Source organism: Malaclemys terrapin, chromosome 10 (genome assembly GCF_027887155.1).
Source record: "Malaclemys terrapin pileata isolate rMalTer1 chromosome 10, rMalTer1.hap1, whole genome shotgun sequence".
In the NCBI taxonomy this organism is placed as follows: Eukaryota; Metazoa; Chordata; order Testudines; family Emydidae; genus Malaclemys; species Malaclemys terrapin.
In genome coordinates this window covers 39,854,925-39,882,747 of record NC_071514.1, presented here as the reverse complement: position 1 = coordinate 39,882,747, position 27,823 = coordinate 39,854,925, and the positions used below count along the sequence as shown (strand labels likewise).

Genomic DNA, 27,823 nt, shown 5'->3' with positions numbered 1-27,823 from the left:
TGTCAATTCCAGGAGAGGAAAAGCTGCTTCTGTAGTGAGCCAGCCACTCCCAATCCCTATTCAAGCCCAGATTAATGGTGTTGAATTTGCAAATGAATTTTAGTTCTGCTGTTTCTCTTTGAAGTCTGTTTCTGAAGTTTTTTTGTTCAATGACAGTGACTTTTAAATCTGTGATAGAATGACCAGGGAGATTGAAGTGTTCACTTACTGGCTTGTGTATGTTACCATTCCTGATGTCCGATTTGTGTCCATTTATTCTTTTGCGGAGGGACTGTCCGGTTTGGCCAATGTACATGGCAGAGGGGCATTGCTGGCACATGATGGCATATATGACATTAGTGGATGTGCAGGTGAATGAGCCCCTGATGGTGTGGCTGATGTGGTTGGGTCCTCTGATGCTGTTGCCAGAGTAGATATGGGGACAGAGTAGGCAACGAGGTTTGCTACAGGGATAGGTTCCTGGGTTGGTGTTTCTGTGGTGTGGTGTGTAGTTGCTGGTGAGTATTTGCTTCAGGTTGGGGGGTTGTCTGTAAGCAAGGACTGGCCTGCCTCCCAAGGTCTGTGAGAGTGAGGGATCATTTTCCAGGATAGGTTGTAGGTCGTGGATAATGCGCTGGAGAGGTTTTAGCTGGGGGCTGTATGTGATGGCCAGTGGTGTTCTGTTATTGTCCTTGTTGGGCCTGTCCTGTAGTAGGTGATTTCTGGGTACCCGTCTTGCTCTGTCAATCTGTTTCCTCACTTCCCCAGGTGGGTATTGTAGTTTTACGAATGCTTGATAAAGATCTTGTAGGTGTTTGTCTCTGTCTGAGGGGTTGGAGCAAATTCGGTTGTATCTTAGGGCTTGGCTGTAGACAATGGATCGTATGATGTGTCTTGGATGGAAGCTGGAGGCATGTAGGTACGTATAGCGGTCAGTAGGTTTCTGGTATAGGGTGGTGTTTATGTGACCATCACTTATTTGTACTGTAGTGTCCAGGAAGTGGATCTCTTGTGTGGACTGGTCCAGGCTGAGGTTGATGGTGGGGTGGAAATTGTTGAAGTCCAGGTGGAATTCTTCAAGGGCCTCCTTTCCGTGGGTCCATATGATGAAGATGTCATCAATGTAGCACAAGTAGAGGAGGGGCACTAGGGGACGAGAGCTGAGGAAGCGTTGTTCTAAGTCAGCCATAAAAATGTTGGCATACTGTGGGGCCATGCGGGTACCCATAGCAGTGCCACTGACTTGAAGGTATAAGTTGTCCCCAAATCTGAAGTGGTTGTGGGTGAGGACAAAGTCACAAAGCTCAGCCACCAGGCTTGCTGTGGCCTCATCAGGGATACTGTTCCTGACAGCTTGTAGTCCATCCTCATGTGGAATATTGGTATAAAGTGCTTCTACATCCATGGTGGCCAGGATGGTGTTTTCAGGAAGAACGTCAATGCACTGTAGTTTCCTCAGGAAGTCGGTGGTGTCTCGAAGATAGCTGGGAGTGCTGGTAGCATAGGGTCTGAGGAGAGTGTCCAAATAGCCAGATAATCCTGCTGTCAGAGTACCAATGCCTGAGATGATGGGGCGTCCAGGGTTTCCGGGTTTATGGATCTTGGGTAGCAGATAGAATACCCCTGGTCGGGGTTCTGGGGGTGTGTCCATGTAGATTTGTTCCCGTACTGTAGCTGGGAGTTTCTTGAGCAGATGGTGTAGTTTCTTTTGGTATTCCTCAGTAGGATCAGAGGATAGTGGCCTGTAGAATGTGGTCTTGGAGAGTTGCCTGGCAGCCTCCTGTTCATAATCTGACCTGTTCATTATGACTACAGCACCTCCTTTGTCAGCCCCTTTGATGATAATGTCAGAGTTGTTTCTGAGGCTGTGGATGGCATTGCGTTCTGTACGGCTGAGGTTATGGGACAAGTGATGTTGTTTGTCCACAATTTCAGCCTGTGCACGTCTGCGGAAACACTCTATGTAGAGGTCCAGTCTGTCATTTCGACCATCAGGAGGAGTCCACGCAGAGTTCCTCTTCTTGTAGTGTTGGTAGGAAGGTTCCTGTGGGTCAGTGCACTGTTCAGTGGTGCGTTGAAAATATTCCTTGAGTCGGAGACGACGAAAGTAGGCTTCCAAATCACCGCAGAACTGTATCATGTTCGTGGGGATGGTGGGACAGAAAGAGAGTCCCCGAGATAGGACAGACTCTTCTGCTGGGCTAAGTGTGTGGTTGGAAAGATTGACAATGTTGTTAGATGAGTTGAGGGTACCATTGTTATAGCCCCCAGTAGCAGGTATTAGTTTAGATAGCTTACAGTCCTTTTTCCACTGTAGAGAAGTGAAATGTGCATTGTAAATGGCTTGTCTCATTTTTGTAAAGTCCAGCCACGTTGAAGTTTGTGTAGAAGGCTGGTATTGTATGAGAGTCTCCAGTTCTGAGAGCTCATTCTTGATCTTCTCCTGTCTGCTGTACAGGATGCTGATCAGGTGGTTCCTCAGTTTCTTTGAGAGTGTGTGGCACAGTCTCTCACCATACTCAGTGTAGTATGTTGATTGCAATGGATTTTTTACCTTCAGTCCTTTTGGTATGATGTCCATCTGTTTGCATTTGGAGAGGAAGATGATGTCTGTCTGTATCTGTGCAAGTTTTTTGTTGAGGTTGATGGATTTCCACTCCATACGGCTAAATTTAGTGCCTTGCATGTTGTCAAGTATCAGGGGGTAGCCGTGTTAGTCTGTATCTACAAAAACAACAAAGAGTCTGGTGGCACCTTAAAGACTAACAGATTTATTTGGGCATAAGCTTTCGTGAGTAAAAACCTCACTTCTTCGGATGCATAGAGTGAAAGCTACAGATGCAGGCATTATATACAGACACATGGAGAGCAGGGAGTTACTTCACAAGTGGCGAACCAGTGTTGACAAGGCCAATTCAATCAGGGTGGATGTAGTCCACTCCCAATAATAGATGAGGAGGTGTCAATTCCAGGAGAGGAAAAGCTGCTTCTGTAGTGAGCCAGCCACTCCCAATCCCTATTCAAGCCCAGATTAATGGTGTTGAATTTGCAAATGAATTTTAGTTCTGCTGTTTCTCTTTGAAGTCTGTTTCTGAAGTTTTTTTGTTCAATGACAGTGACTTTTAAATCTGTGATAGAATGACCAGGGAGATTGAAGTGTTCACTTACTGGCTTGTGTATGTTACCATTCCTGATGTCCGATTTGTGTCCATTTATTCTTTTGCGGAGGGACTGTCCGGTTTGGCCAATGTACATGGCAGAGGGGCATTGCTGGCACATGATGGCATATATGACATTAGTGGATGTGCAGGTGAATGAGCCCCTGATGGTGTGGCTGATGTGGTTGGGTCCTCTGATGCTGTTGCCAGAGTAGATATGGGGACAGAGTAGGCAACGAGGTTTGCTACAGGGATAGGTTCCTGGGTTGGTGTTTCTGTGGTGTGGTGTGTAGTTGCTGGTGAGTATTTGCTTCAGGTTGGGGGGTTGTCTGTAAGCAAGGACTGGCCTGCCTCCCAAGGTCTGTGAGAGTGAGGGATCATTTTCCAGGATAGGTTGTAGGTCGTGGATAATGCGCTGGAGAGGTTTTAGCTGGGGGCTGTATGTGATGGCCAGTGGTGTTCTGTTATTGTCCTTGTTGGGCCTGTCCTGTAGTAGGTGATTTCTGGGTACCCGTCTTGCTCTGTCAATCTGTTTCCTCACTTCCCCAGGTGGGTATTGTAGTTTTACGAATGCTTGAGACCAGGGTCCGAGTCACCTGGAACTGGATAGCCCTCCTCCCCTTTTGGAATGCCAGTGGTTTTCCACTAGAAGACAAGGGGTTCCCACCTTACACAAGAGCTATATAAGGCAGGGGAGTGACATCATCGTGGTTCTTCTCTGCCTCCCCATCCAAAGAGACACTGAAAAAGACCAGGAAGCAAAAACTGAACTGAGGGGAGAAGGGCTGAAGCCAAGCTGGAAGGGCGTCTAGCTTGTGAGTAATAATACATGAGGTCTCACGAGGGAGACCAGTGCAGCAGCTTTTCAGGACTTTCTGTAATCTGCCTGCAACAATATCTGGGTGAGAAATAATATTTGTAACCAATTTCTTTAGTGAAACTAGCTTAGTTTGTGTGTTTGGTTTCATTTGCTTAGTAATCTTTGTTTTGTTGTCTACCCTTTTTACCACTTAAAATTTGCCTTGTAGTTAATAAAATTTGTTCTGTTTATAATATAACCCAGTTTCTGTAATTTGTAACTGGGGTATGGGGGAGGCGAAAATTGAGGAAGGAGGCAAATTTCATAATATACCTTTTGGGTCTGCACTCCCAGGGAGGTGGACACCTGAGTGCTGGGGCAAGTCCCTTAAGCTGAATCTTCCCAGAGTTGATCTGCAGCTGGGTGTGGCCCTGCCTGTGTGTATGTTAGAAGAGGCTTTAATAGCCTGGCTCAGCAAGACAGGTTAAAGGGGGCCTATGCTGGCAGAACAGGTAGACTCAGTGGTATCTCAGCACAGCAGGTGACTTCCAAAGGGACATAACTTGTCACATGGAAGTCAAATTCTACTGAGGAAAATAGAAAGGAACATAAACTGGCAAGTATAATTAGGCCAGCCAAAAAAGAATTTGAAGAGCAACTAGCAAAAGACAAAAACTAACAGCAAAAAATGTTAAGTACATCAGAAGCAGAAAGCCTGCGAAACAATCATTGGGGCCACTGGACGATCAAGATGCTAAAGGAAGACAAGGCCATTGCAGGGAAGCTAAATGGATTCTTCGCGTTGGTCTTCACTGCAGAGGATGTGAGGGAGATTCCCACACCTGAGCCATTCTTTTTAGATGACAAATCTGAGGAACTGCCCCAGATTGAGGTGTCATTAGAGGAGGTTTTGGAACAAATTGATAAATTAAACAGTGATAAGTCACCAGGACCAGATGGTATTCACGCAAGAGTTCTGAAGTGAAATCGCCACCTCAGTCCACCAACAAAAAATGGGGGCTGTTCCTGCCAAAGTTTGCTTCTCTGGATAGAGACAGAGTGAGTCCCGGATGCTCTAGATCCAGAGCCTGCTGCAGCTCCATCCGACCACTTGTGGCCATGCGGCTGAGCCGCAAGCTTCCATTCCGATGTACGTGTGGCCGATTATTCAGAGATGTTGTGTGCTGCTAAAGAGCGGCTGTGCTCCTCCCCAGGCATGGCAGCATTGCAGCAACCATAGCTGTGAGTAGAATGATTCCTGACTGTTCTCTGTAAAGAGCTTTAGGATAGTCTGGCAGGGAAAACACTAGAGAAATGTAAGATATTGTTTATAATAATAATAATAATAAATTGTCAGCCTCCTTTTTGTTGTGTTTTGCCACATCACTGACCAAATATGTGTGCATGTACACATTCCTGCACTGACAGAAAACGCATTTCCTGCACTAATGCAAATGTCCCAGTGCGCTCTGGGGCGGGTGAATCCCATGGTGAGCTGGGGGCCCTTTGTGGGTAGGGTAGGAGCTGCAGGGCTCAGAATGGACAGCATGGGAGGTATTCCCATCCATGGGGCCCTGCTCACTTTCCTGCTGTGTTCCTAGGCTCTGGCTATTGTTGCTCGGTTCACAGGACAGGAAGGAGGAAAAGGTTTTGTTTTAAACAGATTATAATGAATGCACTTGACTCTGTGACTAGCCCAGGCCTGTGTCACACAGCAAGTGACCGTGGGATGGCGCTGCGGCACCCAGGGGCCTCGTCCACATGTATCCTCTGAATGCAGCATTGGTCCCTAGGGAGAGAACTATCTGAAGTGGAAATGCTGAAACAAATATGACACTGCGCACAGAGGGCAGGGGTGACTGCTTAGTGCTGATACCGCAGGAGATCCAGTGAGTGCTGTGGGGCTGGGATGACCGCGCAGAGCCGATACCACAGGAGATCCAGTGCGTGCTGCACCTGGAGATGAAGATGAGAAGTGGAAATGAAGCGCATCATGCTCGGAGGGCCAGTGGAGGTGGCAAGGCAGGTCAGATACTGCCCTGCACTCTGCACAGCTCGCAGGGGACAATGGAGGAGTCAGGGAAGCTGGGAAGATGGCGGCACGGTCCCCGAGGTGGGAGGCAATGGGGTTCGATCATCTCAAGTGGGAGGACGAGTCATATTCATGGTGTGGGAAGATGAGGCAGGTTTGAGACAGGGCGGGGTTTCAGACTGATGTTGGGGCCATCTGGGCTTGGGAGTGTGTGGCCTTTTGGCCCTGGGGCTGGTCACTTTTTGTTGGGGTCTTCAGAGGCATCCGGTCATGGGACAAAAGGGATGGGGCAGGGTCCTGACAGTGCTGAGTGTGGGCTTCTAACTGAAGGAAGGCTCTGCAGGAAACCAGACTTCGAGCACAGAGCCCTGGCCTGTGCTCAGCCCACATCTGAGGACCCTGTGTTAGACCCCCCTGGAGGGGCATGGCCTTGCCTGAGCCATCGTGAATCCTGGTCCTATGGGCAGATCCAGGGTGTCTCCCAAAGCGGCCATGTGCCTCCTGGAGCAAGCCAGTGCAGCATTGTGCGTGGACTGGTGTGACCCCTGTAGCCAGCCTCTGCCTGGGATGATGGGAGATCCCAGTGTCAGGTGTCTGAGGAGGGGAGATTGTGTGCCATGTCTGGGGGCACTGGCTGGCTTCCAGGGCGGATGCGGGCTGAAGATCCAGAGTTGGAATAGACCCATCAGCTCCCACCTCACGCACCTTCCCTGGGTCTGGGCAGGCCTGGGCCTTGCAGTGTGTCACTGCAGGTCTCCTGTGCTGGGGACAAGGGTGGGGGCTTCCACCCTTTCCTGGGCGGTGGTGGGGTGATTCCACAGCCCAGCCCAGTTCATTGTCAGGGCTTGGCTTCAGTCTGGCTAGGCTAGAGTTTGGCGGAGGGGTGTAGCTGAGTTGCCTAACACCATTATCAGTGCCAGTCTGGATGTGCCACAGATATCGGATTCTGCTCTGGGCTCAGCCATACCCGCTGAGGCTATAGCCTAAGGGGGTGTGGCTGCTACTCAGGCCCCATGTGCAGGTGCTGAGCCTGGTGCAGGGGCTAAGGGGACGAATGTGCCTTCCCATCCAGGGCTGCTTCAACTCGCTTCTTGGCTGTGCCTGCACCTGTGGTCTTTGGGCACAGAGCCTGGACCTGGGCCCTGCCCTTCACCCCATAGGCCCCCCCCTCCAGTTCTGTCTCTTGGCAAAGGCCTCTGTGGAGGGGGGAGTTCCCAGTGGGCCTGTTGCTCTGTGCAGCAGTTTGCAGACAGACCTTGGCAGGTTGGGATCCTGTCTTGTGTGCGCTGGGCAGTGGGTTCTGCCAGCCTGTGGGGAGAAGGAGACGGGGGCCTGCAGTGGCTGGAGCAGAATGGCATGTCTGCAGCCCCTCGTTCAGCCTGGGATTCCCCTGCCCCAACCCAGGCTGTATGTGCCAAGGCAGGGATTCTGTGCCGTGCAGCAGCCCTCCCTTCAGGTGCAGTGTTCAGTGGAGCTCTGCAAGAGCCTCACCCTGAGGAGAGGGGAGGGGACAGCCAGGGCTTTCAGCCCCTGCCAGCAATAATGCTGGGGCTCAGGCTCCTGTCCCCTCCCTCACACTAAGATAGCGTCTTCCCCCATCTCTGCGTCTAGGAGCGAGGCTTGTGGCCCCCACGCCCTCAGCTCTGCCTGGGCTTGGCAGCTGTTGGTTTTGTTGTGCAGGCCACAAGTGGCAGCTGCCATGTTCCACAGCTGCCTGAGGGGCTAGTGCGGTGGGGCCTGCTCCAAGTAGCAGGCGATGCCTAAACTGGCCAGAGCCCAGGGCAGAATCCGGCCTCACAGCACACTGGCTTGTCTGAATTTAAGGATCCCACGCCATGGGGCTTCCATTACTTGCCTAGAGCAGTTTGTCTGCAGCCTCCTGGCACAGAGCGCCCCTTGCTAATTAGCCTAAAGGTTCGCAGCTTCAAATCCATCCCATTAGTCCCAGTTAACCCCCTTGTAATTCCCCTATCTCTTACCTGTTCTTGCCCTTCAGGTGCTGCTAGGAGTGCCCTTTGGCAAGGCTCTGTCTGTCTGGTTCTTTGGCTCTGTCCCTGTAATTTGGTTCCTGGGTGTCCCGCCATCTCTTCTGTTGCAGATAAAACTCTTGGACTGTCTTTCTGAATACCCTCCCCACCCCTTGTGGGCTCTCTGGTCTGTGTTATCCAGAACTCCGGGTCTGGGAGCTCCCACATCTCCCACCTTCTTGCTACCCAGGGATGCAAATAAAAACACATTCACGGGCTCTGCTGCCTTTGTCATGAAGCCAATTCATACCTACTTGTCCCAAAGTGGTGCAAATGCTGGGATATTCAAAGCTGGTCTGGAGGGAGCCCTAGAAAATACCCATCGAGAGCATTGTTGACGTGCCACCTCTCCTAACTGGTGTTTGCAGTACTCTTGATGTGGAGCTGCCTGCCCCCCAGTGTGTGCAGGAGGACTGTGCGTTGTGTCTGTTGTGAGGCAGCGGCAAGGTGTGCGTGCACATGTATCTTTCCAGACTTGCACATAACTATGGGTAGTCGGTGGGAAGCAACTTGCCCAGCTCCTGGTGCTGCAGCCCCTGTGGTAGGTCAGTCAGTAACCCAGCTTTGCGCACCCCCAGGCAGATAAGCGCTGTAGTGAGTGTGCTTGGGAAAGCCCAGTGCTGGTGCTGTGTGATTGACAGTTGTGTCATCAGTGAGCATCTGATTAATAAAAGTGCCTTCATCTGTTTGGTCTCCAAGCCAGATTGCTGGGGGACAAAAGCTGGATGGTTCCCATGGCTGGGGCCTCTGGCTGGCGTCTGGGAATGCAGTCTGGCTGCAAGGTGTCCCGATCTGCCCTGCTGCTTGGTTCATGGAGCCAGCCTGGCTCCTGGCCCAGAGCCAGACACAGGTGGGAGTGCCCCATTTGCCCAGATCAGTGGGTGATAGGCGTATTCTGCCCACGAATGTGCCTGTGCTCTCGGCGGTTCCTGATCCATGACCCGTTAGCTCCCTGGTGCGCTGAGCACTTTGCTGGCCATTCTCCAGGCCATGCAGACCTGCCCAGGCCCCCTATCCCCTTTCATTCAGCAGCTCACTCCATACTGGACAGAGGTTCAGTCTGCTCCAAGCAGAGCTTAGGGACATCTTGGGCATTTGGCCAGTGACTTCCCTGGAGCCAGGATCGTGGCTAATGGTGTGAGCTAGGGCCTCTCTTCAGCAGAGCTCCCCACATCACTAGTACTGGGGCGGTGGAGCCAGTGGGAAGGACCCAAGCCCTTGGGTAGAAGTTCCCTGGATTTGCAGGGATGGAGAGAGGACAGGATGTTCCAAGGCTTTTCTGCTGCCCCCATCCCCCCGTGGGCACTGAGACACTGTAGGGAGCTCTGCTGGACACTGATCATTTAGAGGCCAGCCCCTGTCCCTCCCCCTCCCCAGGGACCCTCTCCGGCGGCTAGCTGCCTGATCCCATGTACCGTCAGCAGAGCTGGTATGAACCACTCTCATCCTACACTGCACGCACACACTGCCCCACCCTGCTTGGTTCCCATGGCAGGTGGGAGACCCTGTGGGCCTGAGAGGCAGGGGCAGGTTGCGACCTTCAGCAGAGAAATGCCAGGCAGCTGGAACGAAGCAGGAGAGGGCAGCTGTCCATCAGCCAGGAACTGACTCGGACATTTCAGCAGCTCTCTGGCCAATGGCCCATGAGCATATTTATTGAGGCTCGCCACTCTCTCTGTGACCTGTGCGGGCGTAGAGAGTTTACCCAGCCTGAGGAGTTTACCCACTCCTTGGGCAGTGTCCATGCTAGGCAGAGGGGGGCTGGCTGTTGCGGGGTCCAGGTCTCTAACCCTTCTTGTCTTCTCCCTGCTGGCAGGTGATTGTCCTCGAGGACTATGCGGATCCCTTCGATGCCAAGCAAGCAGCCAGTGGCCAGCCGGGGCAGGAGAAGGTGGCAGAAAACGATGGGTACATGGAGCCCTACGAGGCCCAGAAGATGATGGCCGGTAAGGGGAGTGTTTTGTACCACGGGAGTGGTGCTGCTGAGCTTCGCTGGCTCCAGGCTGTCCCTGCTGACCTCTCTTCATGCAGCCTGGGACAAGGGCCTGTGCTGGGCTGCAGGGGAGAAGGGTCCTTGGCATTGCATAGACTTTGGCCCTCGCTGCAGGGGGAGCTGCCCTGATCTGGCGCACGACTTTCCTACCACGGCTATAGCTAGCCTGATGGGCAGAGCCCGTGCTGCCAGGCATGCCCTGCTCAGCCACTCCGCACAGGGACTGCTGTGTCCATGCAGTGCGGTGCTGGTTTGGTACAGGCACAGGGCACTCGGAGTCGGGGAGGGGAAGAGGCAAAGTGCTGCTTCCAGGCTCTGTGCATTCTGGGTAGTTTTCACACATTGCGGGGTGCCTGCCGGCGTTGTGTGAGACTCTGAGACAAACTCCCATTGTTCCTCCTGCTGCATCCCATCATTCATCTGGTTCCCAGGAGCCCAGGCCATGTTCAAACAGCTGCAAGCAGCACACAGGAGTCTCTGCTGGGCGCTGGGATACCAACCCCTGCCAATCCTGCAGCTGGGTGCCGTTGGGTGGGATTGTCGATCACCATGACGGTGCCACCCCAGACAGCTACCCCCAGGGGAGACACATGGACCTAGGCAGATGTTCCTGGATGTATTCCTAGACCAGCTGCAGTTGGTGGAGCAATGTTTCTTGGCCTGGGCGACAAGCAAGTACGGGCTTGGCAGGCTCATGGGGCAGAACTGGGATGAGCAGCAGAGGTGGGGGGGGGGGGGGGGGGGCTCACAGGGCAGAGCTGGGATGAGCAGCAAGGGCAGGTGGGGGGATTATGGGGCAGAGCTGGGATGAGCAGCAGGGGCGGGTGGGGGGGCTCACGGGGCAGAGCCGGGATGAGCAGCAGGTGCGGGTGGGGGGATTATGGGGCAGAGCCGGGATGAGCAGCAGAGGTGGGTGGGGGGATTATGGGGCAGAGCCGGGATGAGCAGCAGGGGCGGGTGGGGGGATTATGGGGCAGAGCCGGGATGAGCAGCAGGGGCGGGTGGGGGGCTCATGGGGCAGAGCCGGGATGAGCAGCAGGCGTGGGTGGAAGTTCATGGGGCAGAGCTGGGATGAGCAGCAGGGGCTGCAGAAGGCCACTGCCCTGCATGGCTGTGCTGTCCTCTCTCCCCTCCCCCACCCCCAGAGCTGCAGCTCCAGGTATCAACACAAGGGTCCTCCTCTGAGGGGATGAGCATGGCTGTTACCGTGACGAAGCCCCAGCTCCCAGTTGCTCCCAGTCAGTATCCAACTGCTTTCATGTTGGTGAAACAGGTATCGGTGCTGCTGGCAGGGAACATGGGCTGCTGCCCAAGCAATGCACAGGAGGGTGGCAGCTGTAAGCTCTTGGGGTTCCCAACATGTGTAGGGGAGTGACACAGACCTGCCCAGGTGGGTATATTACCCCTGGATCTAGCCGTGTTTTCAGTGTGTCACTGAAGGGGCTGGGTGGAGTCTCTGCCGAAAGCTGCAACAATTTTAGAGCTACGTAACGTAGAATATCTCCCCCATCGACCCCGGGTCGAAGGACACCGGTCTGTCACTGTGTAAGAGGAGACAAAGAGCACAAGGCATTCTCCACTGAGGTGACTTTGCCAGCGAGAGCCATCTCAGGAGCGCTGGCTCCCAGCTTCCTCGCAGACACGAGCTGTTTAGAACCGGTTGGGGTGAGAAATCCTGGAGCAGACAGTAAAGGAACTTGTTAATAAGAGGAGGCGCTAGTTTGCGTCTTACGCTTTTCTTTTACTTGGAGCCTGATTTGTCCAGATCTTTTCCTCACCTTTATTTTGAATCTGCACTTCGAGATCTCTTAAGCAAACGTCACTAGAGAGATGTCTGAGTGCCTCGTGCTGAGGAGATGTTGAACTGAGCGGAAGCTGGTGAAATGGGGGGCGCTGCTTCTGTGGAGGCAGCGGGTCGGTGTAGCTTGCGGGCGCCCAGAAGAAGGGGGACTGGCCATGCGAGTGTAACAGAGCAGGGGGGTGTACATTGCTAGCCTGCAGAGAGAAAGAGGGGGGCTCACAGAGCCTGGAGTGAAGTGCCTGTGTTGCCTGCAGCCATTGGCTGGGGAGAGTTTCCTTGGGGGGGCATAGACGGGCTCCCTCCTGCTGTGAGTAGATGGTAGCAGTTCATCTCAGATCTGAGGTAACCCTGACAAGTGTCACACAGGGCCATTGCTGGGACCCAGATGCCTGTTATTTTCTCCCCCTCCAGGGTTTCGAGTTCATCTAGAGAAAGGGGTGTTGGTCCATGTCCTACTAGGCGTAGCTGGTCACCTGGGCAGGGTCAATAACATGCATTTGGCCCCCGATGCCAGGATCTCAGAAACTCACCCACTTCATGCCATGAAAAAGGGCAATGGACATTCCCATGGACGTTAATGGTGTCATGGTTCCAGCTGTGGTCGCTTCCCCGGGTTAGGGCCCTTCATGTGGCCAGGAGAAGGCGCCGTGAAGGGACCTGCAGAGCTGCAGAATTGCTGGCGAGGGAGAGGTGTCGGGAAGCCTGAAAGGAAGGTGGAGGTGTCTCGTCACAGCTGGAGACCACTGAGAGATCTGCCTTGTGTGACTGGTGCTGGGTGTGTCCCTCCCAGTGCTGCTCCGCTGGCAGTGGCAGCATCCCCTTCGGACTGGCGAGGGACGGGTGCTCAGCTGAGACTGAAGGATGAGGTACAGCAGGAGGAATGATGGTAGTTTGACCCTGAGTCCCACAGGCATGGGCCACTGCTGGCTGGGGTTGGAGGTGGATGGACCCTCCTGCTCCTTCTGAACAGCCAGAAGACGGGCCGCCAGACCCCTGGGAACTAGGGTCAGGGAGGCTTATAGTTTGAAAGCAGGGTTCAGGAGAGGCCAGTGAGTGTGTGACCCCCTATGGACGGTGCTCATAGCATGCTGGGCCTGCGTGCCAGTGTGTATTCCAGCCCTTCTCGCTGCACTGCAGTCAGGTGGCTTCCTAGCCCCACACAGATTGGGAACATTTGAACTGCTCCTGGGAGGGGAAATTGTTTTGTGCTAGCGCCGGCGAGATGCAGCGGGGGTTCAAGGATGGGACCTGGAGGGGGAATTCTCTTCTTGGCAAGCGCCCCAGCATATGTTCTTCCAGGGAAGCGCCATCTGTTCGCGCTCTCTGTTTCCAAAGCATCGGCCCTTGTTTTTCAGTAAATGGGACCACGTGCCAATACAGACAGCGACTAGGGTTTCTCGAGTGGTCTTGTTTGCGCAGATCGCCCTTGAGGTTCAGGCGGAGCGGGCACCTCTTGAGTGGGATCCTTGTGGCCGCAGGCTGGAAGAGTGGCGTAGTCAACTATTTCACTGGGTCAGATCCAAACAAGGCCCAGTGCCTTGCAGAGAACCAGCACTCTCCTGGTGCTCTCGTGATACCTCCTGCGCTGTTGGCGTGACCGATGCTCTGGCAAAAAGGAGGAAGAGAATTTGCTCTGCCCAGCCAATGGCTGGGAGCGTGCAGTCTTCAGAGCAGCAACATGCCACAACATGGGGGTGTTTGGGTTGTAATTAGCAACAGAGGGTCCTGTGGCACCTTTAAGGCTAGGTCTACACTACCCGCCTGAATCGGCGGGTAGAAATCGACCTCTCGGGGATCGATTTATCGCATCTCGTCAGGACGCGACAATCGATCCCCGAATCAACGCTCTTACTCCACCAGCGGAGGTGGGAGTAACCGCCATCGACAGGAAGCCGCAGAGGTCGATTTTGCCGCCGTCCCTACGGCGGGGTAAGTCGGCTGCGATACGTCGAATTCAGCTACGCTATTCGCATAACTGAATTTGCGTATCTTAAATCGACCCCCCCTGTAGTGAAGACCTGCCCTAAGACTAACAGAAATATTGGGAGCATAAGCTTTCGTGGGTAAGAACCTCACTTCTTCAGATGCAAGTAATGGAAATTTCCAGAGGCAGGTATAAATCAGTATGGAGATAACGAGGTTAGTTCAATCAGGGAGCATGAGGTGCTCTGCTAGCAGTTGAGGTGTGAACCCCAAGGGGGGAGAAACTGCTTCTGTAGTTGGATAGCCATTCACAGTCTTTGTTTAATCCTGATCTGATGGTGTCAAATTTGCAAATGAACTGGAGTTCAGCAGTTTCTCTTTGGAGTCTGGTCCTGAAGTTTTTTTGCTGTAAGATGGCAACCTTTACATCTGCTATTGTGTGGCCAGGGAGGTTGAAGTGTTCTCCTACAGGTTTTTGTATATTGCCATTCCTGATATCTGACTTGTGTTCCTTTATCCTCTTGTGACTGTCCAGTTTGGCCAATATACGTAGCTGAGGGGCATTGCTGGCACATGATGGCATATATAACATTGGTGGACATGCAGGTGAATGAGCCGGTGATGTTGTAGCTGATCTGGTTAGGTCCAGTGATGGTGTTGCTGGTGTAGATATGTGCGCAGAGTTGGCATCGAGGTTTGTTGCATGGGTTGGTTCCTGAGTTAGAGTTGTTATGGTGCGGTGTGTGGTTGCTGGTGAGAATATGCTTAAGGTTGGCGGGTTGTCTGTGGGCGAGGACTGGCCTGCCTCCCAAGGTCTGTGAAAGTGAGGGATCATTGTCCAGGATTTGTCCTTGCGGCGTTGGACGGGGGGCCCTGTCTGCCCCGTGTGGTTGTGGGAGTGACCAGGGTGCCTGGTACCCACTGTGCTTTGTAGCACCTGGCTTGTTTGGGGGGCTGGGGCCAGATCAGAGAGCCCTGTGTCCTCCAGCAAACGGGTCTGTCTGGGTCACGTCCAGTGTCCTTTCTGGCACATCTCTGTTCGCCCCTGTCTGGCCCTCCACCTCGGTCCCGCTTCCATCTGTCACTCGTGCCTGTCTGGCCCCATGATCCCTTTCCTCTGGTCTTCTGCCCTCTTTGCCATTTGCTGGGATTGTTCACTGCTTCGCTGCCTTCCCTGCTCCAGGAACTGGCCAATGGGAGTGCAGAGCCAGTGCTCGGGGCGGGGACAGCCTTGTGGCTCCCCCACCTACGAGCTGGACCTGCTGGCCGCATCCAGGTTGCAGCGCGGAGCCAAAGCCAGAGGTAGGGACTAGCCTGCCTTAGCGCCACAGCACCGACAACCGGACTCTTAATAGCCCAGTGGGAGGTGCTGATTGGAGCCGCCAGGATCCCTTTTCAACCGGGTGTTCTGGTCAAAAACCAGACACCCGATCACCCTACCTGCACCCCAATGTCACAGTCAGCAGTGACTCTCAGCCAGTGTTGTAAAACAGAAGGTTTATTAGTCAACGGGAACATAGCGTAGAACAGATCTTGTTAGCACAGAAATATTCAGTAAAGTCCATCTTGGGGGGCCCTCCCCGTCCCAAACCAGGAGACTGACCAGTTTCCCCCAGCCCAGACTCAGTCATGCCCAGCTTCCCTGCCTCCATCCTTTGTCTCTTTCCAGGGCAACTAGGTCACCTGGTCTTTTTGTTCTCCAACACCTTCGGCTGGCTCCTTGCAGAGGAGCGGGCCCGGCCATCAGTTATCGGGTTACAGAGTGTTGGCCATTCTCTGTGCCCAGGCAGCCAGTCAGCAATCACACCTGCCCTCTCGGGGTCTCTGCAACGATCACACACCCTTATCCCACCACAGATACTTGAGTAATACATAGGGGAAACTGAGGCACACATAGTATTCAGAGAAAACATTAAGAACATTCCTACTTCGTCCCAGGGCCCCATGGACTGATACGCTGCACTGTGATGTACCAGGATTGTGCTGCAATGAGGGAGACCCCCGTTCCACGCGCAGCCCTGGTTGTTATGCTTATAAGAAGCACACAGAATCTTTTTAAAAGGGGATAAGGCAATACGCCGCGTCTTATGTTCTCACTCCCTTCTTCTTGCGATTAGGCCCATTTGCTCAGCTGGCCTCTCTTATTTACTCACATCCTTGCATACCTCACTCATACAAAGAACAACTATACATCCGTCTACTAAGCAATTAGAGGAAACAGCACAGAGACTGTTGAATAATTTTCTAACAAGCAGCCTTGTAACAGAGCATCATGATTTTGAAACAAATCCATCTCATTTACTACTTTAATTCATAAGACAAATTAATACTAACTTAATAAATCAGGGCAACTTTGTCAGCGATTTTTATTGGGGGTGCTTTGGCTAACATGGTCAGTCAGCGCTGCCTGGTGACATGGGGCAAACTCGACTGTTGCCTTTGCCCGCAGTGCTCGGTGGCGAACGGGGGGAGGGAGCTGCATGCGGGGCGCTGGCTGGCTGGAGATGGAGACAGCTGCTCTGTGTTCATTTGGTCCCTCTCACCTGTCTGCACAGGCCTTTTCTCGCCTGCTGCCCCTACCCAGCCTGTCTCCTGCAGCCCAGACACACTCCTGGTTCCACTGGGGTGAACTCACTCTGGCAACTGCAAGCACACTGGGGACATAGGCCCCTCTCCTCCTCCCTGGCAGAGCTCTGCCCCTTGGCGCTGTGCTGAGCAGCCTGGGCTGGGGGCCTGCTTGGCACTGTTTGCCCCTGGTCACTGTGCCCCAGATGCCCTGGAGCATCTACACGGGGACCTTTGCTCTGGAGTCTGGGACCTTGTAGCGTTGTTGACAGGTCCAGAATTGCCTCCCTGTTTGAATCTGCAGCCGCTCCTGGGCCTGGCATGGGGTAGGGGAAAGCAGAGGTGCACTTTGCTTGGCACGGCTATGCCTGCCCGCCGCGCGGCTGCCCACGCTCCATAGTGGTGCACGTGCCACCTCTGACCTCAGAGAGAGCACTAGAGCCAAGGGGCAGGGGCCACAAGTGTATTTCAAACCCCTGGTAGCCAGCGTTTGCCCTGCGCCGCGGGGAGACCTGAAGCTCGAGCTGTGCCCCTGGCCCTGTTCCCAGCGCCACAGATGGGCGGCATGGTCTGACATGAACGTGTCATTCTGCACAGAGTGACATCAGGGCTGTCCCATGCTTCTGCCTGGAGAGCCAGGTGCCGATTCACTGACACTAGTGAAGGCTGGGCATCCCCAGGGGATTGCTCGCTGGGTAATAGATCCCTGTCACACTAACTTGATATCTTTTTTTGATAAGATCATTAGTTTGGTTGATGAAGGTGCCGGTGTTGACGTTAACATGCTTAGACTGCCCTAAGGCGTTTGACTTGACACCACACGACCTTTGGATTAGAAAGCTATAAAATAACATGGCACACATTGAATTAATTAAAAGCTGGCCAACTGATAGGTCTGAAAATGTAACTGTAACCGGGGAATCATTGTCAGTTGGGTGTGTTTCTAGTAGGGGATTGGTCCTTGGCCCTACACTATTTATCATCATTATCAATAACCTGGAAGAAAACATAAAATCACTGCTGGGATCCTGTGTTTAGTTCTTGTGCCCACAATTCAAGGAGGATGTTGATAAATTAGAGAGGGGTTAGAGAGCCGGGAGAATGATTACAGGATTAGAAACCTGCCTTGTGGTGATAGATGGAAGGAGCTCAATCTGATTAGCTTAGCCAAGAGATGGTTAAGGGGTGTCTTGATCACAGTCTGTAAGTACCTACATGGGGAACAAATATTTAATAGTGGGCTCTTCAATCTAGCAGAGAAAGGTCTAACACCATCCAATGGCTGGAAGTTGAAGCTAGACAAGTTCAGAATGAAAATAAGGTGTAAATTTTTATCAGTGAGAATCATTAACCGTTGGAACTACTTACTAAGGGTCGTGGTAGATTCTCTATCATTATCAATTTTTCAATCAAGACTGGATGTTCTTCTACAAGATCTTCCCTAGGAACTATGATGGGGCAGGTCTCTGGCCTGTGCTATACAGGAGGTCAGACTAGATTATCACAATGGTCCCTTCTGGCCTTAGAATCTATGGGAAAAAAACCCTGACTCTTCTTCCAGGGCCAGTCATTCCTCTCTACAGTTCCTGGCTTCTCTGGAAGGTGTGTGCAGGGTTCTTTGCCTTGCAGGCTGGGGATTATGGGAAGCGAGGTTGGGGCATGGGAACTCTGGGATCAGGGGCTGGGATGTGGGTCACAGGGACATTCAGGGCACCCAGGCATGTCAAAGGTAACTCCCTTATGTGCTGGCAGGTTCTGAGACTCGGTCTTGTTTAGCGAAATGTCTCCAATGTCTCTCATGCCGTCTGGGTCTCTGTCTGTGTCTCCAGCCCCAACCCTGGCACTGCAGGTGTCAGCCCTGGCCCAGCGTGGAGGGGACTTGGCAAGCTGTGACTGCAGCCAGTAGTAGAGCCCTGTGCCATGCGGGGCGGGGCACTCAGCCCTTCAGTGACATGGTCAGGGCTTGGAAAGGAGCTCATGGTGTTCTCCCTTCTCCCTCCTGCCAGAGATCCGCCTGAAGGGCTCCCTCGAGGCCCCTGGCCAGCCGCTGCCCCTGTACGACACACCCTATGAGCCGGTGCCCAATGGGCTACCCCCAGACAGCGAGCGCCCATCCTGTGCCCGGCCCCGGGAGTCTCGGCTGCCCCAGGATGATGAGCGCCCACCCGAGGAGTACGACCAGCCCTGGGAGTGGAAGAAGGAGCGCATCTCCAAGGCCTTTGCAGGTGAGGGTGGCAGGGGTAGGGCCCTGGCATGGGGCTTAGCTGCCCTGGGCGGGGCGGGGGCCCTACACTGGAAAGGCCTCACCCTGCCAGTACTCCCCTGGGTCTCATGCTCCAGGAACCCCATCCCTAGGGGCTTCCCGTGGCCTCCCCATCTGTGTGGCATGGGGCAGTTCCAGCCTAGCCTGCCCTGCCCTGCCCCTGGGCTCACATGCACACTCATTGCCTTCTGCTGCCTGACTCAGTGTCCAGGCTTCCTGGTGTGACTCTGAGCCCTCCAGCGGTGGGGCATGGGCATCCGTGCCACTCGCATGGGAATCCTGGACTTGGGCCCTGGCACGGAAACTGTTTGGCAGTGTCCGTGGTGAAGCTGCCTGTCTGCTCTGGGCCTCCCTGGGAACCAACTCCTGCATGTTCCGCCTGGCTGATCACGGACCCCAGAGTTTCAGCCCCTAATGCGGGGGCAGGTGGCAGATCCCTTGGGCCCTGCTGACTGCCATCTTATTGTTCCCTTCTTCCCTGCATAGTGCTACTGCCCCAAGGGCAGGACCTCCACAGCTCCCCCTCCTGGGCTTCCCTGCCCTGGAGCCGCTGCCCTGGGCTGTCTCTGGGCCTTTGGTTTGGGAGTCCCAGCTTCCCTCCTCCCCCCCCCCCCCCCATTTATCTCCCTGCTGGGGATTGATCGCATTTGGGCTGGCTAATGGGGAAATCCATGCAGCGCATTAGCGCCCGGCTCCCCCAGCAGCGCTCACTAATTGTCTGGCTCTTATCTTAGCTGCAGCTGTGCCAGGGCGTGTGAGTGAGTGATGGGGACCAAGGCTGCGTGGGCCTGGGCACCCTTCTCTGCCGCGGGGTGCCAGTGGCATCGGGCATGAGCCAGGGTTGGGGCTCAGCACCAGCCACACTGATTCTTGCACTCAGCTTTGCTGGAAACTCCCCAGCTTCCCTGGGTTTGCCTGAAAACCCCATCCCCTTCTCTCTGGGTCCACACAGCCCGTCTCCCTGGCAGACACCCACTCTTCCACCAGGCCTTGGTGAGGCAGTGGGGTGACGCCCTCCCCTTGGCACTGGGCCTGCACCCGTCCCACTCCCCATAGCATGGGCAGAACAGGTGCCTCGCTGCATGCCCTGCCCTGGAGCTCCTGGCTCCTGCTCGGGGTGGGAATCTGCTCTGCTGGTGCCCAGCAATCCCAGCCCAAAGCCCTCTGCTGTCACAGCTCTGGGCTCCCCTTCTACTCCCCAGCTCTGCCGGGGTGGTCTCAAAGCCCTGTCTCGCCATCTTTCCATCAGGCAGCATGCGTCCGTGGGGCAGGGCCCAAACTCACCGAGCTGGTGCTAGTGCTAAATGAATCAATCCTGGCATCATGTGGCCAGCAGTGAAGCATCCCACAGGCAGTGTCTGAGTGGCCATTGTTAGGCACCAGAGTTAACATGCTGTCAAGGCAAGGATCTCATTCCTCAGGCAGGTGCTTTGTTATAGGTATTGTTAAGAGGGGCACAGGGGGTTGAGTCCTACAAGTAGAGGGAGGGGGAAGGCTGGCCCCCTATTGAGAATATAACCTAGTGCTTGTCCTGCCCACTCAAACACCTCAAATCAGGCGCTTCCTGCCTGGCTTTGCAAGCACCTCTCCCTGTGCACTGTGTTGGGGTGGGGGACATGGGGCCTCTCCCTTCCAACCAGCCAGCCATGGCAGTGGAGCTGGATGGGGCCTCTATGTCCCTTGCTCCTCATGCCAGTTGCAGCCAAGGGGCTGGGCGAGTCCCCTCCACCGCTCCCCGCAGTCCTGTCAACCCAGGGGCAGGAGGGAGCTGGGCCCCACTTGCCTGTACACCCATGCCCCAGTGTCCTGGACAGAACCCCCCAAGGAAAGCCCCCTGCAGAGATGTCAGTAGAAGGGGTGGGGCAGTTTCCCCTGTGCCCAGGCTATGCAGGGGCTGGCATCCTGGGCATGGGCTGGCTTGCTGCTGTCCCTGATTATCTGGAGGAGCAATTTGGGGCTGGCATGGCACATTGTAACAGCAGCCTGGGGTGGCAGGAGGGGATTGGTCCCGTACTATGCAGTAGCTGCTGTGGCACATCCCCCGGGGCTCTGCTCGCTCAGTTGAGCTCAGTGTGTGTGATAATGCTTGCTCTGTGCTCACTCCCTTAGCACCAGGCTCTGCACCCCAGAGGAGCTGAGGGCTCGGCACTAACCCAGAGCCATCCCATGGGCATGGCCACATTTCCTGGGCCACTGCACTGTCCCCGGAGGGGGGGCACCATTCGGGGCTGGGGTGCCGCCAATCCTGCTGCCCACTCTGCTGGCCCACAGCAGCCATGCACCAGCCGTGAGCACCACAGCACAATCCCCCTTGGCCATCTGGGAGCGTTGGGGTAGGAAGAACCTGGGAAGAGGGGAGGCCAGCCGGGAGATTGAGGAGAGGGGGACATGGCCATGCTCTGAGATAGGATTCAAGAGGTGCTGAGATGGAATTGGGTGGTACTGGCCAAGGGGAGGGAGCCCAGGGAGTCAGGTGCCCCCCGCCTCCCCAGCACGGAGCTAGGGGCCAGTGGCCAGCCTGGGCTGCAGGTGGGAGGGGCAGACAGGAGTGCTCCAGGGGCTGGCTGCATTGGGAGCTGCTGAGCTGTGGAGGGGGCAGGGCCCTAGCAGAGGGAGCATGGTAGGAATGCGGATGGGCGCCAGCCAGGTGGGAGGAGGGGTGGGCTTGTGGGAGTCTGTGCTGAGCTCTGGAAGAGGCCACAAGGCTGCCATGGAAGATGAGGTGATTGGGAGGGGTGGGTGCAGTGCAGGGGGCGCTGCGTCTGTCCAGAATGGGATTTAGGGTCTGGGTGTCCCCTGCTCTCTGGTAAGAGCCCAGGTGGATGGGGGGCTCAGCCAGGGACACTGAGTCTGGGTGGCCAGACGCTCCCGCCCAGGAGCCACAGTGCTGCGAGAGCCAGATGTGTGGTGTGCTGGGACGCCAACGATCTGTCCCTGGCTCTTCCCTTGCCTGGGCAGCCCCCCTGCCCTGGTCTGTAACGGGGCAGCTGCTGCCAGGCTGTGGGTGCAGCAGGGCAGTTTGCTGAGGACTCTCAGGTGTGTATAGCGCCGCCCTAGCGACTGCATGGGCCCCGGCCCCTCGGCGCAGCAGGAAGATCCAGGTATCTCCCGTGACTCCCCTTGTGTCTCCACCCTGCTCCATCTGGGCATGCCCTGCACACTGGTTTGCAGCCTTGACCAGCCTGGGAGTGCCAGCCTGCAGAGAGGAGCTGGAAGCCAAGTGTGGGGCAGGGCATGTGAGGACTCAGAATGGCCATGTGGCTGCCTCCCCCAACCCTCCTCTCTCCCCACACCATTTCCTGCCCACCTCCTCCGGACCCTGGGTGCCAGGACAACTCCAGCCAGCTCATGCGCGCTCTTTCTCTCTCTGCTTCCTCTGTCCAGTTGAGATCAAAGTGATCAAAGACTTGCCATGGCCTCCCCCTGTGGGACAGCTTGACAGCGGTGCAAGCCCCCCCGACAGCGAGGCCCACGCCCCTGCGCACCCCGGCCAGCCCCAGCACAGCCACGAAGACACCAACGGTGGGTTGCCCTCAACGGTGCCCAGGGCCATGCGCTCCCACAACCGGGGGTGGGGGGAAGGGGGGTGGCTGGGAAGCTCTAGCCAGTGTGGGTTCCCCCCACACACACCCATTCGCAGGATGTCCTTAATGGTGCCAGCAAGAGCTGGATATGGAGGTTGAGTTACTGCTTGGCAGCAACCACACGCTGCGGAGGGAGGGGGTGCAGTGCCTGACAGGGGCGCACACTGCAGCACAGAGTGTGGCCCCATGCTGCCTGGCACAGACCACAACCCCCAGGAAGCCAGATGCACAGTGCCCATAATGCTGGGTGCATAGTGCAGTCCCAGACCCCGAACCAGACCTGAGTGGCGTCAGAGTGAACATGAGATTCAGAAAGGAGATGGTATGTGGGTGGGAGACAGCGCCTTGGGGAGGGTCACAGCCAGAGGGACGAAGCGCCCAGGGGAGGGGCGGGATCACGGCCAGGGGGACGCAGCGCCCAGGGGAGGGGCGGGATCACGGCCAGGGGGACGCAGCGCCCGGGGGAGGGGCGGGATCACGGCCAGGGGGACGCAGCGCCCGGGGGAGGGGCAGGGTCATTGTGACAGCTGGGTGTGTACGTGCTGGGGAGGGCCTCTAGGGCTGTGGCCCGTGTTCAGGGCACACAGGCCTGGCTGTCCTACTGACTGGGTAACTCTGATGCCCCCAGCCAATGAGGGGCAACCCCGTTGTGCCTGGCGCTGCTGAGCCTGTGCCAGGAAGGAGGGAGAGACCAAAGGAAGGTCTGGTACAGAAAGGTGCCAGAGCCGTCCTCCCCAGGTGGGCCGCCCTGCTGCAATGGGAGGATCAGGGCTGGGACTGAGCCTCACAGTCCCACTACCTGGGACTCCGCAAGCCGGGCAGCGTCCAACGCCGGCTGTAGTGCTCATAACCCAGCATGCTGGGAGCACCTACTGCTGCAGCAAGACGTGCCCCAAACGCCCCTGGACGTGCCCAGTGCTCTGGTCTGAGACAGGCAGCCCGCACTGACACTGATCAAACCAAGCTGCTTCCTTGGCCTGCTGGGGCCCTGTCCGAATCCCCCAGAATGCACTGTTCTGGTAGCTGTGCTGGGAACAGAAGGCATAGCAGTGGAGATGGATTAGGACAGCTTGAGCGTGGCTGAAGGGCCCTGCCATGAATTAGTCGGGCTGGTGCAGAGTGAACCCTGGTCGCGCTTGGCAGTGTGGACAAGGGCAGTGTTTGTCCAATTCCCCAGAAGAAAGGTAGGAAGTGGGGGTTAGTTCCTGCAGGGGTGTGTGGGGAATCTGCCGTGCTGTGCTGCAGGATGGCACTGATGGACCAGGCTTCCCAAACCCCGCTCCGAGTGGTGGTGGAGGAGGCTGATCCTGTGAGCAGTCCTGCTCCCTGTGGATCTGCGCCACTGGTGGGGCTGCCAGGACCAGTGTGTCAGGAGAGTACAAAGGGGAATCTTGTCATGGCTGGGCGATCAATAGAGCACCTGTGCAACACTGCTGTGCTGCTGGGTAATGATAATGAACCTTCAGGAGGCGAGGGGAGCGAGAATCATCCTGTGAGGAAATAATGTCCACTAACCGGCCAATTTCTGGGGTGGCTCTAAGCTCATTCCTGCCTCTCGCAGATGCCCAGTGGGGCTGTCAGAAATGTAGGCAAAAAGCTGGCTCTGGGCTGCATGGGGCAGTGGGTGCAGAACAGCTGCTGTCCCCCCCCACAAGGGGCAGTGTGCTGGCAGGGAAAAGTTGTTGTTCTGATTTGTGTTGCCCTAGTGCCCACGAGTGCCAGTTACGGGCCAAGACCCCATTGTGCTATGTGCTGTAACCCAGTCTCATGCTTCAGGGTTTCAGCCAGTCGCTGCCAGGGGTCAGGAAGGAATATTTTCCCCACATGCACAATTGGCTCCACGTATTCTGAATTTTATTTCACTTTCCTCTGAAGCACCAGAGATTGGCCACAGCTGGAGCTGGGGCACAGGATGGGGTGGACCAGCATTCTGAGGTGGCACTTTCTTAGATGCATGGGCAGCGGGTCTTGCTCACATGCTCAGGGTGATCAGATTGGGGTCAGGAAGGAATTTCCTCCCAGGTCAGATTGGCAGGGACTTTGGGGCGTAGCATCATCTGAGCATATCCCACCTAACCAATTCCCTACCATTGCAGGGGCCTCAGACACTGTTTCGCCTCAGCACTCCTGTTCTCTGCTGTGGCTCACAACCATTTAGCCTCCTGAGGACTGACATGTTTTGATCTAACTATAGTTCTTGGGCTCAGTGCAGGGGTAACTTGCTGTGTGTTATACAGCAGATCAGACTCGATGATCTAAGGTCCCCCCCGCCAGCCTGAAAAGCTGTGAAAGTAGGAAAAAATGGTCCCTCGCCCGCACAGTTACAGACTAAGACAGGAGATGACAGATTTGTGGATTCATAGCGTTTAAGGCCAGAAGGGACCATTCGATAGCTAGACTGACCTGCTATATAACACCAGCCAGTACATTTCCCCCTTTATTGAACCCCATAACTTGTGTTGGGCTAAACCATCTCCCAGAGGCCCCAGACCAGATCTGGAGACCTCAAGAGACAAATGCCAACATTCCTGTGCTAGTTTGTTTCAGTGGCTACTCACTCTGCTGTTAGCAATCTGTGCCTGATTTCTGCTCTGAATTGGTCTGGTAGCTTCCAGCCATTGGTTCTTGTTCTGCCTTTGTCTGCTAGATTCTAGAGCCCTTTAGTATCCAGTCTTTTCTCCCCAGCAAGGTACTTATACACCATAATCAAGTCACCTCTCAATCTTCTTTTTGATAAGAAGATTGGGATCTTTAAGTCTCTCCTTGAACAGCATTTTCTCCATCCTTCATTACTTTTGTGGCTCTTTTCTGTACTCTCTCCAGTTTTTCAAAATCCTTTTTCAAATGTGGGCACCAGAACTGGATGCTGTATTCCAGTGTCTGTCTCACTAATGCTGTGTACAGAGGTAAAAATCACTGCCCTACTCCTGCTCATTACTCCACTGTTTATACATCCCAGGATCTCATTAGCCCTTTTTACCACAGCATCACACTTGGAGCTCACGTTCAGTTATTGTCCACTATGACCCCTAAATCCTTTCCAGGATCACTGCTTTCTAGGATATAGTCCCCCATTCTGTAGGCATGGCCTGCACTCATTGTTCTTTGATATATAACTTTCATTTGGCAGTATTAACCATTCCATAGTAACCTGGCTCATCCTGCTTGCCATTTTTTAATATTGGCACAACATTAGCACTCTTCTAGTTTTCTGGAATTTCCCCAGTATTCCAAAATTTATTAAAAATTAACATCAGTTGGCCAGAGATCCTCTCAATCAGCTGTTTTGGAACTCTGCTGTTCAAGTGATCCAGACCTGCTAATTTAATAATGTTTATCCCTAGTAGAATGATAGAACTGGAGGGGACATCAAGAGGTCTTCTAATCCAGTCCCCTGCACTCAAGGCAGGACTACGTAGATATTATCTAACGTCCTCCTTGGTTACTAATGGACTAGAAAGTATTTGGTCATTCTGCTTCTTTCCAAATAGAGAGAGCAGCAATATTTCTTGAACACTTCTGCCTTTTCTGTCTCATTGTAAAGAACGTTCCCATATCTAGCTAACAATGGGCCTGTACCAGTGCTAGGATTTCATTGTCGCTAATATAGTTTAAAAACTTATTGTCCTTACCCTTGCCAGCCACGGATTTTTCCCTAATGCCCTTAGCTTCAATTATTAATTTTCTGCCGTTGCTGAATTCTAATTGATATGGGTTTCATTTCCCCCTTTTTCCCACTTATATCTTACTTTGGATACCAACAGACCAATGAGGGAGCACAAGGAAACAGTGTATTAGGCAGCATGATGGGCAGTGAGCTCAGCACACCATGGCCTGGCTGTTGTCTAGTTTTTTGGAGGCATCATGACAAAGGAGAGTTTTCAGGAGGGGATGTTTATGGGGAGCTACTCTGACAGCCAGACTAGTGGGAGGCTGTGTCGCCCCTGCCCTGCACCCTGGAGTGCCTTGTAATGCCTTGCTGAAGTGGCTTCCACCTGGGCCACTCACAAACAGCCTTTCAGCGTGCAAGCCACACCCTGAGTGTCTGTGTGTAATTGCAACACAGTACACCCCCAGACCTGGATTTCCCCCCAGAAATGTATGTCTTTTATTGCCCAGTCTTCTGCTGGACGGTACACATATTTCAAGTCTGTTTAAGGGAATAATATACCAGTTTATTATTTTAAATAGAGTTACCCAGACACTTCAGTTTAAACACACTGGATTAGATAAAACAGTAAAACAAGTTTGTTAACTACAAAGAGAGAGATTTTAAGTGAGGACAGGTATGAGGCACAACAATCAGAAATGGTTACAAGAAAAATAAAGGTAAAATGCTTCCTAGGCCCTAACTTAACAAGCTATATTAAATTCAAGCAAAATTTCTCACCACATGCTTCCATCAAGGTTACTGACCAAACTCTTTAGGTCAGAAACCACCTGCTTCCAAGTCCAATGGCTGTTTCCTTTTGTCTTCTCAGGTGCAGAGAATGCAATGGGCAGGGAGTGGGAGGGTCTCTTGGGGTGCTAGCCCCCATCTTTTTATAGATTCAGTCCCTTTCTTGAAAAACATTTCCAGCTGGGCACTAGGAGACAAAGAGTCGGTGTGGAAGGATGTTCCCTGCTGTTTCTTTTTCACCTGTTTTGAGCTTCCTTTGTTTTCCCTTCCTGCTTGGTGCCTCTGTTTAAATGCAAATTAAGGCAAACACACACTCCTTGGGCCAAGACAGGCCTGCATGACCAGTTTGCTGCTGTATGAGTTTTGATCACACAGGGGAATCTTAGAACATCACATACAATGTTGCCACACACGTTTTATTGGGGTGACGCTGACCAGGAAATGATGAGTTTTCAAATGCTACTGTGTGCAAAAATCATTATATTGGTGTGAACACGTGGGTGTAAATCACAAACTCCAAAGAAAGAGGGGCACCAAGCAGCTTGTATGAAAATGTAACAAGTGGTGCGATGGAGCCCGGCATCGCGGGAGCTGACATCTTGCTAGAGAGTGAGAGCTACAGGTGGGTGGGTTAGATCGTGCAGGGCCTTGAAAGTGAAGACCAGTAGCTTATTTTTCATGCGATAGAGACGGGGCAGCCCATGGAGGGATGTAAAGATGAGGATGACACGATCAAAGCGACAGGCTGGGAAATGATCTTTGTGGGGGCATTGGGGATGGCTATGGGAGGGGCAAAGTTGCATGTGGCAAGGCTAGAGGAAAAAATGATCTTGCTGGGAGCAGGTCATGGGACAGGTCCTCCCTCCTCCCAAGCACATCATAACCCAAGGCCCATAAGCTACTGGGACGCTCCCAGCAGCTCTGGCTGCCAGTGAGGAGCAGGCAGCAGGGGCTCCTGGGAGTGCCTGGAGCTGAGATCCTCACTGCCATTGCAGTGCAGAGGGGGACTCGGAGCATGTCCCACCCCCTTGGACATACCCATCCCACTGCACATGGCTCTGCCCTGCCCTCCCCTCCCTCCTACTCATCCTCTGGCTTGCAGCAGAGGGAGCAATGAGTGCTCCCCAGAGAGTTGTGGGGCACAGGCTCCCAGATGGGCATAGGATACAAACCCATGAGTTTTGGTAGGGTCTCCAGGGGAACCTGTTGTACTGATTTAAATCAGTGGTTCTCAACCTGTTTACCATTGTGGGCCGCATACGCAGCTCTCTATGTGTTATGTGGGCCGCAGTCTCACTAT

The 27,823-nt window shown here is 54.2% G+C and overlaps 1 protein-coding gene across 3 annotated transcripts in view; it reads left to right on the top strand.

Annotated features, from left to right (window-relative positions):
• SHF (Src homology 2 domain containing F) overlaps nucleotides 1-27,823 on the top strand; it is a 65,453-nt gene that overhangs the window by 22,543 nt on the left and 15,087 nt on the right. For all 3 annotated transcript variants that reach the window (XM_054043065.1, XM_054043067.1, XM_054043066.1), the window contains exons 2-4: nucleotides 9,812-9,941; nucleotides 18,284-18,502; nucleotides 21,925-22,062. In XM_054043065.1, the coding sequence (XP_053899040.1) occupies nucleotides 9,812-9,941; nucleotides 18,284-18,502; nucleotides 21,925-22,062 (487 nt within the window). The remainder of the gene's footprint in view (nucleotides 1-9,811; nucleotides 9,942-18,283; nucleotides 18,503-21,924; nucleotides 22,063-27,823) is intronic.